General features: G+C 30.9%; 1 protein-coding gene across 1 annotated transcript in view; it reads right to left on the bottom strand.

Annotated features, from left to right (window-relative positions):
- Positions 1 to 4098: 4098 nt before the first annotated feature.
- Positions 4099 to 16549, bottom strand: part of LOC134686803 (1-acyl-sn-glycerol-3-phosphate acyltransferase delta-like) — a 31230-nt gene continuing 18779 nt past the window's right edge. Inside the window, exons 7-8 of the mRNA XM_063546588.1 lie at positions 8251 to 8449; positions 4099 to 5856 (exon numbers count right to left, since the gene is read on the bottom strand). Of these exons, the coding sequence (XP_063402658.1) occupies positions 5768 to 5856; positions 8251 to 8449 (288 nt within the window). The 3' untranslated portion in view covers positions 4099 to 5767. The remainder of the gene's footprint in view (positions 5857 to 8250; positions 8450 to 16549) is intronic.

Below are 16549 nucleotides of genomic sequence, written 5' to 3'. Positions count from 1 at the left end.
TATTGAATCGTAAACCAAATTCAGTAGTTTTCATACCTTAGACTGACTCATATAATAAAATTATTTGTTCGCAACAAGCAAACTGACCATATAAGCATTCTAGTATTTAAATCTATATAGCAGCATAGTAAATGAGTTATATTTTCATGTAATGATTGATTGTACAATGAAAAAGGTAGCAATATTTGAATATTATGAATAAAAAATTTTGTTCCCATCAATTGAGAGGGCCAGCATTTCCTTTTTTTATTCAAAATATTGAATCGTAAACAAAATTCAGTAGTTTTCATACCTCAGACTGACTCATATAATAAAATTATTTGTCCGCAACAACCAAAACTGACCATATAAGCATTTTAATATGTAAATCTATATAACCTCATAGTAAATGAGTTATAGTTTCATGTAAGGAATGATTGTATAATAAAATAATCAGCAATTTTTGAATATTATGACTAACAATTTTGTTCGCATCAATTTATGGTGCCAGCATGTCCCTTTTTTATTCAAAATATTGAATCGTAAACCAAATTCAGTAGTTTTCATACCTCAGACTGACTCATATAATAAAATTATTCGTTTGCAACAACCAAACTGACCATATAAGCATTCTATTATGTAAATCTATATAGCTGCATATAGATTGTATGATGAAAAAGGTAGCAATATTTGAATATTATGACTAAAAAATTTTACTTGCATCAATTCAGAGTGCCAGCATGTACTTTTTTTATTCAAAATATTGAATCGTAGACAAATTCAGTAGTTTTCATACCTCAGACTGACTCATATAATAAAATTATTCGTTTGCAACAACCAAACTGACCATATAAGCATTCTATTATGTAAATCTATATAGCTGCATATAGATTGTATGATGAAAAAGGTAGCAATATTTGAATATTATGACTAAAAAATTTTACTTGCATCAATTCAGAGTGCCAGCATGTACTTTTTTTATTCAAAATATTGAATCGTAGACAAATTTCAATAGTTTTCATATCTCAGACTGACTCATATAATAAAATTATTTGTTCGCAACAACCAAAACTGACTATATAACCATTTAATTATGTAAATCTATATAGTTGCATTATAAATGAGTTATATTTTCATTTAAGGATTGATTGTATCAATAAAAAGGTAGCAATATTGGAACAGTATGAATAAATTTTTTTACTCGCATCCATTTAGAATGTTAGCATGTCTTTTTTTATTCAATATATTGAATGGTAAACAAATTTCAGTAGTTTTTATACGAATGACTCGTATTATAAAATTATTTGTACAATACAATTTAATACAGAACATAATAGCACTCTATATAGCTGAACAGTAAATGAGTTATATATCCATGTAAAGGCTAGCAATATTTGAACATTTAAATTGACGGGATGGTACAAATGTACACACTTATGTTTCACTTTATAAATTATATCCCTGTACAATTTACGTTTGATCATTTGTCAACACAGAATCTTAAAGATCACAGGAAACGATTTTTATTTTTTGTTTTTATTTATTAGATATTAACTTCTTATTTGTTTTATTCGAAAAAAATAAGAATTATTGTCAAAATCCGTATTTATATCCATAAAACCCCCTCCGAAAGTTCTGTCAGTATCGGTTGTGTTCATGACTTACTTCCCATGTTAATCCAAGACAAACGAGGTGAATTTCGATTAAAAATCTTGTATTAAATGCACCGATCTATTGTTAGGAATTCGAAGAGAAATTAAAAATAGGGAAAGAAACAACGTAAACCATTATGTTTATATCCCATCATATACAAATATTTCTGCGATGTATCGGATAACCTTTCTTTCCGTATCAATATTTGTACATGTAACTTTTGAAAAGAAAATATAGAAAATCTGCTAATCAGTAGAAATAATGGACTTAATGTAACTGATCATGCTGATTGTGTGTTATTTGATAAAATAAATATTCGAATTAAAAGAGTTTTTTAATTGTTCTGGTTTAAAACACATATACGTAAAATATAAAGAATAAAAGTTCGTTTTAAATTTATGAAATAAATGTACAAATGAACTTGAAGTTTATTTCTAAATTTAGCCAATCAGTTAACGCGAAAAGTAAACGCGCGTTTACTTTCAAGTGCACATAAAAATACACTTTTAAAATTTGTAGTAAACGCACGTTTATTTGAAGTGCACGTAAAAATAAATTTAACGAATTCTGAAGTAAACGCCCGTTTACTACTGACTAAACGGACACAGAGTAAACGCCCGTTTACTCGAGTAGACATTAGAAATTTCTATTTCGACCGCGTTAACGTAATTATAGTAAACGGGCGTTTACTTGTAAACGGGAAATTTGAAGTTAACTAACGAAATATGTGCACGCGGCGTTAACTTGCGTTTACTTTATGTAATGCTTGGTCTGCACCCAACTGTACATGTCTATTGTATCATTGTTATGTTAGCACTCCTGGGAAAAACATGTTAAGCCTTAATTTAGTCGTGTCGTCAACTTTTAGATCAATTATTTTGTTTATTTTTTCTTTTTAATAACGTCAACATCTTATTTTATCTTCACAAAACTGACAGAGGTTTCTTTTATGCATTGACAGCATCTACAGAATTATTTGGGTTTTTATCAATATTTTACTGCTAATAATCTGAGTTATAAAAAATATACTGTTTTTAAAACTTTGAAAATTTTTAATCACTAAGGATTTTTCTTTTCAGGAATATATTTCATAGCTGTATTTGGCTAAATCTTTTCGAATTTTGGGTCCTCTTTTATCTACAATGTCGTACTTAATTAGCTTTAACAAGATCAAAAGTAAAATTTACATATTTGTCTAAATATTCCTTACTTTACTGAGAAACGTTATTAATGAAGTAGATTTTAAGATTACGTCTTTAGTTCCAATATATCAATTAATGTTTTTTTACGAACATGAAAAGCAGATTCATCATGTGCAAAAATAGCTTCGTTAGAAAAGGTTTTAATTGTTTCATCTAGTTATTTGCCTAAAACTGCAAATTTGGAGACAGATTTGCAGTTCAAAGGTTAGACTGTTTCATAATATAAAGAAAACTTGGTATCGTATAATTCAAAATATTTAAACAAATATAATTTTTTGTTTGTTTTTAGAATCATTTAATAAAATCTTTTATTTGTCATATAAATCTTTAATGAGCTCAATAATTTAAATTCAAAACTTAAGCATGGTCATATTCAGATTTCAAACTAAAATGGTTCTGTCACTTTTAATAGTTCAATTATGTTACCCATTATTTAAAAAAAAGAACTCAAATATATACCTTATATTATAAACGTTGATGTTTGTATTCCTGGAACATATTTCACTCTATAAAGTGCTATAAAATAGTGATTCTTCTTCACAGATAAAAGTTTCATATACTTGTTTTAAGCGGGAGGTTTGGCTAATCATATAATCAGATCAACGTCACTATTTTTTCTCAAAACTTCCCATATCAAGTTTTGAATATTGCAGGTGTTATCAAACAGTCCTTTTGTGTATTTTTGTGTTTTTTCTTGTAACCTTTCAGTGTTTCTGTTGTTCCATTGTTTTCCTTTTATAGATGCTGTGTATCCCTCCGTTTGTGACCTGGATTTGTTTTCGCTTAACTCATTAAAGACTATTGAACATCGGTATGGTACTGTTCCATATCTATTCATCTAACTTTCTAATCTCTACCAGCAGGGGGTCAGAAAAAAGGTTTCAGTATGTTTAATGGATAAAATGTGCAATTGATATCTGCGATAATGATGATGAATGGCTGCAAAATATCATGCGGAAAACATATTGATTTGGGACAAGAATGTGTAAATGTAATATTGTCATTTGTTTAACATGCTTATTGGGAAGGTAACACTGTATGTAATAGCTGGAAGACATGTCAACCTGCCTGGACACATTTTTTCCTACCCTGAGCTGACATGTTCTTACTCTTTCTCCTTAATGCAGCGTGTGCAATGAAGAAGGGTTAAATACCAATCGTAAAGTCTTTATTATATCCCAGTTCGAATGTGAATCCATGACCTTCCTCACTCAAGACAATCATGCTACCACAACACTCATTTTATAAACAACATATTGGTTTTTTATTCATTGCAATAAAAAAAAAGCACATATCAATTATTACTTCATAAATCAACAAAATCATTCAAGGCAACAATGTGAAAAACACACAATTCATTAGCAAATACACAACTTGCTATCAAATATGTAAAATCAAATATATGAAAGTGATAACATAATGGTTTATACCTTAAGTAGGTTAGATACTTCTAGCGCATTTTTTTATTAATATCGATAGCACTATAATTTAATCACAAGAACAGAAGATTATCACTACCTAACAATAACTAAAAGAGCAACAAAGTTATTGGTCAACAAATGGTCTCCATAAAACAAAGTAATTTTCTAATAATTAAGGAATGACTGTTATATTTTTTCTGTCTATGAAGAAATAACATAAAAAATGTGGTGCACACTGAATAACGCGCATAGCGTGTTATTTAACAGTGTACGCCACATTTTTTATGTTATTTCGAATAGACAGAAAAAATATTAGTCATTTCTCCTAATTTAATTCTAAATTCCATTTTCAACTGTTGGAAACCATAAAAAACCGTTGATGACGTCACGGTCACATGACTAAATTATATGTCTATGGGCTCATAACAAAATAACGTCAGCCAATCAGAAGACTTGTAACATCCAAAATTAAATTATTCAAAAATAGCCTATAGCTTGCAAATACATGTTGAAAGAAAAAAATCCTAAAGTTCTTTGTTTAAAATGAAGCATCTTTGTATTATTTTTTTTGGTTTTAAGCTATAACTAGACAAGTACAATAAATCAAGTAATAATCATCAAATAATTTAACAAATTATGCTTTTGATACTGATTCAAAATACTAACAGAAATGATATTATGTTTGGTTACTAAAAGATAGTAAAATTCATCTAACTAGAAAATAAAAAAAGTCCTCAAAATGGCATAAAAAAAATATAAACATTAACAAATGACAATAGACAAAGATGTATTGATCTAGTATTTAAAATTAAGTATAAATGCAACTTGAATTGTTAACCTTTCCAAAATATTTGAACTAAAAATGGTCAGAGTGTTCAGGTCAATATTGAATAATTTCAGTTTAGTATCTGACATGGGTTTCAATGAAATATTTAGTTTTCAAAAAGTCATAACATGCATTTTTGTTTCTCTTAATTTTGGAATGTTCAACCTTCTCTAACCATAACTGAAGTTCATCGTTTCTGTTGAAGGTCAGTTCAGAAAAATGTATCAAAATATATCATCTGAATACAAATAATATCTCTACACATTCATAATCAACCCTTTTATATGTATGTAAAGTTGTCTTTCATTCATGGACTTGCATTAGCTATCCAGGAGGTAGGGGGTTCCGGGTGTTGGAACCCCCCTTTTTTGGACTATCAATACATTAGAATGGGAGCATATAATTGGAACCCCCCTTTTTAAAATGGCAGGATCCGCCCCTGACTTGCCATTCCTGATGGAATTTAAATGGGTATGCCATGACAAGCGTTGAACCTAATACAGATTAAGTAGGAGTATACAAGTATAATTCATCAAAATCAACCATTTAGAAAAACTTTTCCCTAAATCCAGGGAAAATCCTTCCATATCAAATGAAAATATCCAAAGAATCAACAGAAAGACTCATAACAAACTTTGACACAATATGAGGTAACACTCTTAAAAAATATCACAGTAAAAGGCTTGTTATTTGTTCTTTTTCTTTTCTTTCATTCCATATTTTGATCCTTTCTTTGTTTCTGTCCATCCTATTAACCATTTGGCTGCTACAGACACTGAAAGTACACAAGATACACAGGTAGTCATTGGTTAAAAAAATGAGTTATAAAACGGTCAGATTATAATTTGGGTTAAATGGGAAAAGAGAGGCAAAGGATATCAAAGGGACATCCAAATTCCCAAGTGGAAAACAAACTGACAAAACCATGGCCAAAAAGAAACACAAACTCAATCAAAAACTTAAGGTGATCCCAAAAGGAAGATGCTGCTCAAATGTGGCACTTGTGGTGTTGCTTATGTAGAAACCTGTTGATATGTCTAATTCAGAAGGTCACATTTTGGGAAGGGGACGAGATTGTTGTTACAACAATTTTAACATATTCATTTCATCTCTGAAACAGATATTCCATAATGGCCAACAATCTCATGTTGACATCCCTAAAATTTAAAAAATGGATGATTTCAACTTCACCACCTGGAACTCTTGGTTTTAATTAGTATCATTGTGAAGAGCAACTCTTTATGGAGGATATCTTGATAGGAAACACAAGCCATGGAATATTGTATCAATTGGGCGATATATATACTCTATATGCAGGTGCTGCTGGAATGTTGCTACATGGAAATGAATAGTTCACTATTTGGAAGCTGGAATCATCTCTTTTGTCAATTTCTAGGTGTAAGTCAACAGATGAGAAAAGACCTATATGTATCTGTTGTATCCTTTATCTCAATTTTAACTGTATAGATGCATTAAACATAATCATCAGATTTAGAATTTTAAAGTGCTAGTCTACCTAAGAACCAGGCAGTGGTGAAAACATGACAAACAAAAAACCCACTCAGGTTGACATTAATCTATGTTCAAAACGTATAATGATGCTAAAATATACCACTCGTTTTCTTGTCCTGTTCTGGTAATTGGAGATAAAATTTGGTAACAATGCACTAGAAATTAACAATTAAGGGGAGCTAACTCTGTAATTTGCTATCATTATACTGTGGATTCATTTATTTTCGTGGGTACCAATTTTCGTGGATTGATGAAAACTTACATGTTCGTGGATATTTGATTTCGTGGTCTTGCCGAAGTCTGCATACAAGCCATGAGAAAATTTGTAATTCGTTGAGTATTTAATTTTGTGGTTCAACTGTTCCAATTAAGTCCACGAAAATTGGTATCCAACGAATAATAATGAATACACAGTAACCAAAGTTTATCAAAAGATTTCTCAAGTTACCAGACACGCAGACACTAAAGACCTACCATTTCTAACTCAGGATGAGTGTTACTTCAAAATAGAATGGCTAGGTAGGTGGGGTTTTTTTCAGCCATGTTTTGATTTTTTTTCAAAATTGCTTGATTCTTACAAAGACTGGCACTTAATTACTTAGAGAAGATCATTTATATAGTGGAAAGTGAAATTTAAGGATAATGATAACTTTCTACTTTCTAAGAAGTTCCTGAATGAAGACAGTCTCATGTGAATAAGGAACGAGATGACAAGAAGAGGGGAGCAGTATGTTCACATGACAATGCCGATTATTTGTTGAAAAACACATCCTCCACAGGTAACAAATATGTTTTCAAGAAATCAACCATTTGAATAATGTCAGTTTCAGCAAATGTTTTGTTTGGGACTGATTTCTGAAACCTTGTCCTTTTTTTCTTTTTCATGATGGCATTGAATATATTTTATTTTTAGGTTTTAACTGGATGTGGGTAACAGGAATAGAGGTGTAGGAATTGTCAACACCTCCAGACACCTAGAAACCTGTTCATGCCTTTCGTGTAGTTTGTGTTGCTCAATCTTTAGTATTATGTGTTGGTCTTGAACATTTGTTTTTAGATATAGGAAGATGGGGTGTGAGTGCCAATGAGACAACTCTCCATCCAAATAAAAAATTATAAAAGTAAACCATTAAAGGTCAATGTACGGCCTTCAACACGGAGGTCTATTTGTCTTTTTACTATTTTGCAATGGCAGTTTTCTCATTTCACCTTTGGTATCTTTTTACTTTAATAATAGTTGCTCAAGAATGTAAATTGAGCTTTCAGAAACATTGAACTGTAGAGGCCTTATGGGTCATCGGACACAGAGATAATTAAGTTTAAGAAAAAGCTGAACACAATACTGAAATCGTATAAATTGAACAGCTGTTCTTAAAAGTTCGTAAATAAAGTCAGCTGTTTCTGGGAGTAATTATTTATCTTAGAAAATGATAACAAATACATGTAGGATGTGAGCATATTTAAGGAATGACTGTAATATTTTTTCTGTCGGTGAAGAAATAACATAAAAAATGTGGTGAACACTGAATAACGTCATGATTACATGACTAAATTATGTCTATCGGCTCATCACAAAATAATGTCAGCCAATCAAAAGTCGTGTTACATCCAAAATTAAATTATAAGCTATTGTTAGGAATAGAAAAGTAATACTTACTGAATAAAAATAAACCAATTATGAACACTTGTTGTAGGAATGTTCCCGATACAAATATTTGTCCAAGGAAATAAAACAATGGCAAACATGTTACTATAGCCCATGCCAGCCATATCAATACATTATTGTATTTCCTAGGAACATGATAAGCTGGAAGATCAAATTTTCCTGTCTTCTTAAATTCATCTACTAACTCATCCTGAAAATGAATAAAAATTTAGTTTGAAACTTTTAAAATCAACTATGTGTTTGTGTTACATTGAGTTGATTGTATATGTAACAGTGACTTGCTTGCTTGTGTTTCAGTGACTTGATTGTGTTTGTTATTGTGACTTGATTGATTTTGTTTCAGTGACTTGATTGTAAGTGTTATAGTGACTTGATTGTGTGTGTTACAGTGTTATCATTAAAAATCACCTTACTTTTATATACATGCTCATTATTAATAAGTAATATGTTTATCTTAAGGTATAGAAACACTAATTCAGGTCTAGTTGGTAAGAACATGCAAGAAAGTAGTACATATTTTATACAAAATAGTTGTACACATAGTTGTATCTTTGTCAATAGTGGGAATATTTGGGTAGTTTTAGTATCAAATAAAAGCTTGAGGACTTAGGATCACTGTAGAACCCTTGAATCTGTGAAATAGCAAAACTAATACAGTTCAAATTATCCCATGCCAGATTTCATTTAAGGCTCTGGAACAATGTAAACATAGTTTTAAGAAATTAAGGGTTCTAATCATATCTTTATAAGAGGTTTTAACAAAATCATGATACAAAATGTACATGTATGCAATTTATTTTCTTCTCAATTTTGGGACAGTGTTTTTTAAAGGAATCTTTCAATTGAGGTATATATGTGATTTTAAATATTTCTACTTTTCAGTATATATGTTAGACTCAGATCGACGTCCGGCCTCTAATCGATGTCCGTTCCTCAAATCTACGTTCTTTTCTCAAATCGACGTCCAATTCTGATGTCACATTCTCAAATCGACGTCTAATATTTTGATACTCTAATCTACGTCCAATTTCACGGGATGTATTGCCAAAACTATGCAGATTGATTGTAGTCGTCGTTAATCGATGTCCAATATCAATAAATAATAAATTAATAGACATAAATAAGGCCTTTTCTTGTCGTTTGAATTGTTTTACAATGTCATTTCGGGGAATTTGTTAGCTGACTGTGCAATATGAACTTTGCTCATTGTTGAAGGCCGTAAGGTGACATATAGTTGTTAATTTCTGTCATTTTGGTCTCTTGTAGAGAGTTGTCTCATAGGCAATCATACCACATCTTTTTTAAATTAGTTGTTTACACTTATACATTTACATGTTTTATAAGGTTCAAACATTAATACATACTTTCCATATAGATTTTTTTCAACTCGAAATAGGTATCATGCATATTAAAATTTATCTTGATTAAAAGTTTATCGAATAGATCTACATAGAAGTGTGTCATTCCTATTCATGTTAATAAATGACATGCATGTAAGTGTATGTCAAGGAGAAAGCAACATAAGGACATGGAAACCCAAAGTGAAACGACATAAAGAGGGTATTAATCAATCTTCAACAATAGACAAAATAAAGAAGTACAGCCAATTGTTTTTTTTTTAATTCCATATTATAATGCGGACTCTGTAAGATATTTTTCCACAAATTTCTGAGTTTTAAACCTGGAGTGAAACATATCCACAAGAAATTGGCATTATGTGTCACTGTTTATGTTGTGCTATTACACAACTGTTCTAGGTTAAGTGCTCACAACCTGTTTACATATTTAGTCTAGTATGTTATGAATTAAAAAATATATTTTTTGGAATAGATCATATTTGTCACACATAATATGTTTAAAGGTCTAAAGGTTTCAGCTTCTGTTGGTTCTGGTCTATTTCGTATTCTGTGTCCAAAACAGACATTCATTAGAAAAGCTAAAAATTGGCCATCGATTAGAGAAGCCGAAAAATAGACGTCGATTAGATAGGCATAATATTGGCCGTCAATTTGGAAGGATATTTTATTGTGACGTCAGATTTGGACATCGATTTGAGGAACGGACGTCGATTAGAGACAGGTCCGAGGTCGTCGATCTGAGTCTTACATATATATCATAGAGATTCTTTGTAATGAGTGATTTGACTTTTCAGAAAATATTATAGACGTCTAAGCTTGTCATAAGTGATTTTAATTATATCCACTTTTTCATAAAAATTAGCAAAATTTCATGTTTCCTGTTTTCAGAGATTACATGATACAAATCTTAGTTTTAAAACTTTAATCTAAGATTAATAATTAATGGTTGGAAAATTGGTAGTTTCGTTTTACAATTTATATTTGTATTGTTTCAAATTGAGTCACAATTAAAAAATTTCCTGCTTACTATTTCCTGCGATTTAATATTTTTGCCTTAATTTTATTTCTTTTTGTTTCCTTAAGCACTCATGTTCGTGATGATTAATATAATATCTAATTGTTATAAAGATGCTGTTTATTAATGTCAAAAAATATTCCCAGTCTTGATTGAATTGTTTTTCTAATTCAAACAGAGGATTTGAACCCAAAACCATCTGTTTCTAGTAATATTTTAGTATATCAAATATGATGAAACTCGGGACAGAATCTCAAGAAGTTCCTGTAAAACAATTTTTCACACATTTGCTTTAATTTTATTTATTGGTGTGGTAATTTGAATGATCCCAATTCGCTATGATTTCACTACTTTTACCTGTTTTGACATGTGTATACTTCAAAGCAATTTCTCTTTTTTCTTGATATATATTTATAATACAGTGAAACCCCAACTGACAAGGGTAAAACTTAATGCTCCCTCCACTACGATTGGGGCATAAAAACTTATACTGTGGATTCATTTATTTTCTTGGTTACCAATTTTTGTTGATTGAACAAAACTTGCATTTTCATGGATATTTGATTTCATGGTTTAACCAAAATCTGCATAGAACCTTATAGGATTTTTTTTTACATTGAACACTTAATTTCGTGGTTCATCTGTACTCACGATATCCTCAGAACTTGGTATCTAACGATTATAATAATCAACAGTAGATAGTATTGCTTAAGTATTCTTGAGTGTTGCAATTAAATTAGTTTATGTAAAAGACTTTGTAATTTTTCCTAGTTAAATAGGACATAACTCTAGAGCTGTAAAAGACCCACTGCCCAAACTCTGTCTGCGAATTGTGGTTTTCAGCATTGTGTATGAGGTTCTTAAAATTTGGATTGAGACAAACATAAGTCACATTGTTGAAACAAACAATTCATGGCTTTGCTACTTATTGAGGGCCATAACTCTAAAGCATTTAGTGACACACTTCCCAAATTCTAACTCTTTCTACGAATTTTGGTTCAATAGAAATATGTATGAGTTTCATAAAATATGGATGCGGAAAACTTGAGTAAAAGTGCAGAAAGGACAAATGGTAAAGGGTCACTCTTTGTGACCCAATTGTCTTTGGCTTAGGCATAACACAATGTTTCTACCTGTAGCCTATTTTACCAGTTATAAAATATAAGTAATTTATATTTTTCCACAAGAAAGGTTTTAAAAGGCTATTAAAATCAAGTTTTATTTTGTTGAAAATCAGATATTTTTTTGGGATACTACAGTTCAGAGTGCCAGAATCGAAAAAAAAGAATACTTGGCATAAACAGTTGTTCCTTTGAAATATCATATGACCAGTCTACAAATTCAATAGGCTTAGTACTTAATTCTGTTTTACACAACTGGCACTTTTAGGAATAGTGTTCTAAAAACTATTTACACTAATATTTGTACTAAATTTATGTTAGCCTATGGGAAAACATGGAACAAATAACAAGAGAGCACACACTGAAATGTCTCGCCTTCTTTTCTTATCATGGATATTATGTTGATAGTCCTTAATATAAAGCTTTATTACAATTTAAACATAACTTAACATTAACCCAAAAACTAAAAATTGACAACTGAACCATGAAAATGAGGACAAGGTGGGAAGAACCATGCCAGACACACATGTACGGCTAACAATTCTTCCATACAACAAATATGTACACATGGAAAAAAGTATTGCAACACCAAATTGAAATTAAAATTAAAAAAACACTCCTTATTTTTTTGTGATATAATTTGGTAAAATAAAACTAGTTAAACATTATCTAAGTATCACCTGAGTTTAATCAATAAATGTCGACTCGATAAGTTTTTATCTGCACATGCAGCTACTGTACCCGTAAACAGCAAAACAGATATTTTTACCCTCATGGTTTACAACACTTTAAATAACCAAGTTTTTAAAGTTATGTGATTGACACCTTGTAATGGGTCCTTGACAACTGCAGCAAGATGGCAGATTATCAGCATAAGAGAAGCAGGGATGTCGCTGTAACAACTGCACGTATTGTTGGTCATCACCATTCCACTATAAGTCGTTTGGGAATAAAAATCAGGCAATAAACGCTGTTAAAGACCTTCGAGATAATGAAGACCCCCTATACCATTTGCTAGAGAAAATCAAGCATAATGAAGGTTGGTCAGAAGGAAACCCATTGCATACAAGACAATCCTAAAAAGAGAGTGGTGACCATACAGGAGCCTTTTAACAAGAACTGTTTGAGATCAACTCATCGCTACTGGTTATCATGCGATAAGACCATTTTGGAGACCTTTGCCAACGAACAGCCACACAGTTTTCCGTATCTAATGTAGTGCAAAGCTCTCCAAAGTTGGAAATTAGCATTGTGGAGGAAGATCCAATGTTTAAAATGGAATTTGGTTCATCTTCAATGGCCCGATCGTAGCCAGACTTTGAACCATATTAAGCATATATGGGACATTATTGGGCGTAAAGTCCGTTAAAGGACACCCCAGTTCAAAATCATCATGAAATAAACAATCCCCTTCATCAGAAATGGTTGCTGCTACCTTAGCAACAAATAAGTAATTTATGGCAGGAATCAGAAGACGTTAAGCTGCGGTTATCCGTTTGAATAGAGGCTGCGCACAAAGGTCTAATTCTTTGGCATATATCAACCATGATGTGAACAGTCAACTGAAGATTAATTTTAAAATGTCTGACATTGTAAAGTTCGACTACAGTAAAAGTTGTAAAATGCATTTTTTTGTACAAAAAACACGTCATTTTGTTATTAAAATGTCATTTTGTGGTTTTATAAATAAATTTTTTTTCAAACATTTTTTGTTCGTTTCAATGCCAATGCTATCATAAACTATGTTTCAATAATATTATACACATATTTTATTATATTTCATCCAAAAAAAGAGGTTGATTTTTCAAGTTTTGAAAAATCAAGGTTTTGCAATACTTTTTTCCATGTGTAAAGTTGACATATGGCTTAAAGTTTAAAAAAAAAACGGACCAAAACACAACCAGATGCTCCGCAGGGCGCAGCTTTATACGACCGCAGAGGTTGAACCCTGAACGGTTGGGGCAAGTATGGACACAACATTCGAGCTGGATTCAGCTCTAAATTTGGATTGTGATTAAATACTTGACACAGCATAGGTTTCTGACACAGAATGAATGTGGTCTAATGAACTTAAAATTTTTTTTTGCCTTTGAGCTATTCACTATATCCCCCTTTCCCTTATTTCAAAACTGATCTCAATTCAAATTTCTAATGAACAATAACTACTCATTTAAATACATCATAGAATATTAAAATGTAAAAAAAGTGCTTGTTATCAATGAATGGTAAAGATTGTTTTAATCTATCAGTTGGTAGTAAAAGTGAATATACATTGTATATTGTATAAAACAATGATTTAAGTTAATTAAACTACTATTCTGGACAAAGAAAGATAACTCCAATTGAAATCCAATTGGAATTTCTTGCTATTGCACAATAGTGTGCAATTAGATATTTCTTGCTATTGTGCAATACTGTGCAATTGAAAATATTTGCTATTGCACAATACTGTGCAATTGAATATTTCTTGCTATTGCACAATACTGTGCAATTGAAGATTTCTTGCTATTGCTGAATACTTTGCAATTGAAAATTTCTTGCTATTGCAAAATACTTAATATAATAATTTTGAATCCTGATTTGGACCAACTTGAAAACTGGGCCCATAATCAAAAATCTAAGTACATATTTAGATTCAGCATATCAGAGAAGCCCAAGAATTCAATTTTTGTTAAAATCAAACTTAGTTTAATTTTGGACCCTTTGGACTTTAATGTAGACCAATTTTAAAACGGGACCAAAAATTAAGAATCTACATACACAGTTAGATTTGGCATATCAATGAACCCCAATTATTCAATTTTTGATGAAATCAAACAAAGTTTAATTTTGGACCCCGATTTGGACCAACTTGAAAACTGGGCCAATAATAAAAAATCAAAGTACATTTTTGGATTCAGCATATCAAAGAACCCCAAGGATTCAATTTTTGTTAAAATCAAACTAAGATTAATTTTGGACCTTTTGGACCATAATGTAGACCAATTTAAAAACGGGACCAAAAATTAAGAATTTACATACACAGTTAGATTCGGCATATCAAATAACCCCATATAAAACATAATGCCCATAATTTAAATGGCGCATTTAAATGGGCCAGAAACATATAGTGTGTACTTAATAATAACCCTGGTTATTCAGTGTGCACCACATCTTTGATGGTGTGTTCAAATTTCATTGATTTCTATTTACTTAAACTTAAGTTATTGTGCGAAAACCAAGAATAATGCTTATTTGGTCCCCTTTTTGGCCCCCAATTCCTAAACTGTTAAAACCAACACTCCCAAAATCAATCCCAACCTTTCATTTGTGGTCATAAACCTTGTGTCAAAATTTCATAGAATTCTATTAACTTAAACTAAAGTTATAGTGCAAAAACCAAGAAAATGCTTATTTTGGGCCCTTTTTGGTCCCTAATTCCTAAATGTTGGGACCAAAACTTCCAAAATCATTCCCAGCCTTCCTTTTGTGGTCATAAACCTTGTGTTAAAATTTCATAGATTTCTATTCACTTTAACTAAAGTTAGAGTGCGAAAACTAAAAGTATTCGGACGACGACGACGACGACGACGACGCCAACGTGATAGCAATATACGACGAAATTTTTTTCAAATTTTGCGGTCGTATAAAAATTTAAATACATGCATATGGTTAGATTCAGTATATTGAAGAACCCCATATGTTCAATTTTTGTTGAAATCAAACATAGTTGAATTTTGACCCCGATTTGGACCAACTTTAAAATTGGGGCAATAATAAAAAATCTAAGTAAAGGTTAAGATTCAGCATATCAAAGAACCATTCATTTTTTTAAAAATCAAACTAAGTTTAATTTTGGACCCTTTGGATCTTAATGTAGACCAATTTGAAACATGACCAAAAATTAAGAATCTAAATACACGGTTAGATTTGGCATATCAAAGAACCCCAATTATTCACTTTTTGATGAAATCAAACAACGTTAAATTTTGGCCCCTTTTGGCCCCTTATTCCTAAACTGTTGGGAACAAAACTCCCATTTATTTTCATTTCACAAAATTTCATAGATTCCTATTTACTTATACTAAAGTTATTGTGCAAAAACCATGAAAAATGCTTATTTGGGACCTTTTTTAGCCCCTAATTCATAAACTATTGGGACCAAAACTCCCAAAAATCAATCCCAACCTTCCTTTTGTGGTCATAAACCTTATTTTAAAGTTCATAGATCTCTGTTTACTTATACTAAAGTTATTGTGGGAAAACCAAGAAAAATGCTTATTTTGGCCCTTTTGGCCCCTAATTCCTAAACTGTTAGGACCAAAACTCCAAAAATCAATTCCAACATTCTTTATATGGTCATTAACATTGATTAAATTTCATAGATTTCTATTAAGAAAACAGTATTTCTTTTATTATAGGTATATCAAATATTCAAGATTTAGGTACATGTAATTAACAGTTATTATTAGGGGCAAATCTCAATGGGATCACACTGTCACAATACCCGAAACAACTTCAAACATTTAAATTCGAACTGGGCTTGAGCATGCACATGGCAAGCAAAGATGTCTTCTAATTATCATGAATAAAATATGAATTTTACAATGGATGTAGATAAAAATAAATAGTTGACACAGCATAGGTTTCTGACACAGAATGAATGTATTCAAATGAACTTAAAATTTTTGTTTTCTCTTAGAGCAATTCACTATGCTGTTGAATATTAATCCTCTCAAAAAAATGTTTGAAGAAATTTTCTTTTTATTTATGAAATTTCAAATGAGAATGATAGCAATATACGACGAAAATTTTTT

Source organism: Mytilus trossulus, chromosome 10, assembly GCF_036588685.1.
Source record: "Mytilus trossulus isolate FHL-02 chromosome 10, PNRI_Mtr1.1.1.hap1, whole genome shotgun sequence".
NCBI lineage: Eukaryota > Metazoa > Mollusca > Bivalvia > Mytilida > Mytilidae > Mytilus > Mytilus trossulus.
This window is presented reverse-complemented; position numbering and strand designations above follow the sequence as displayed.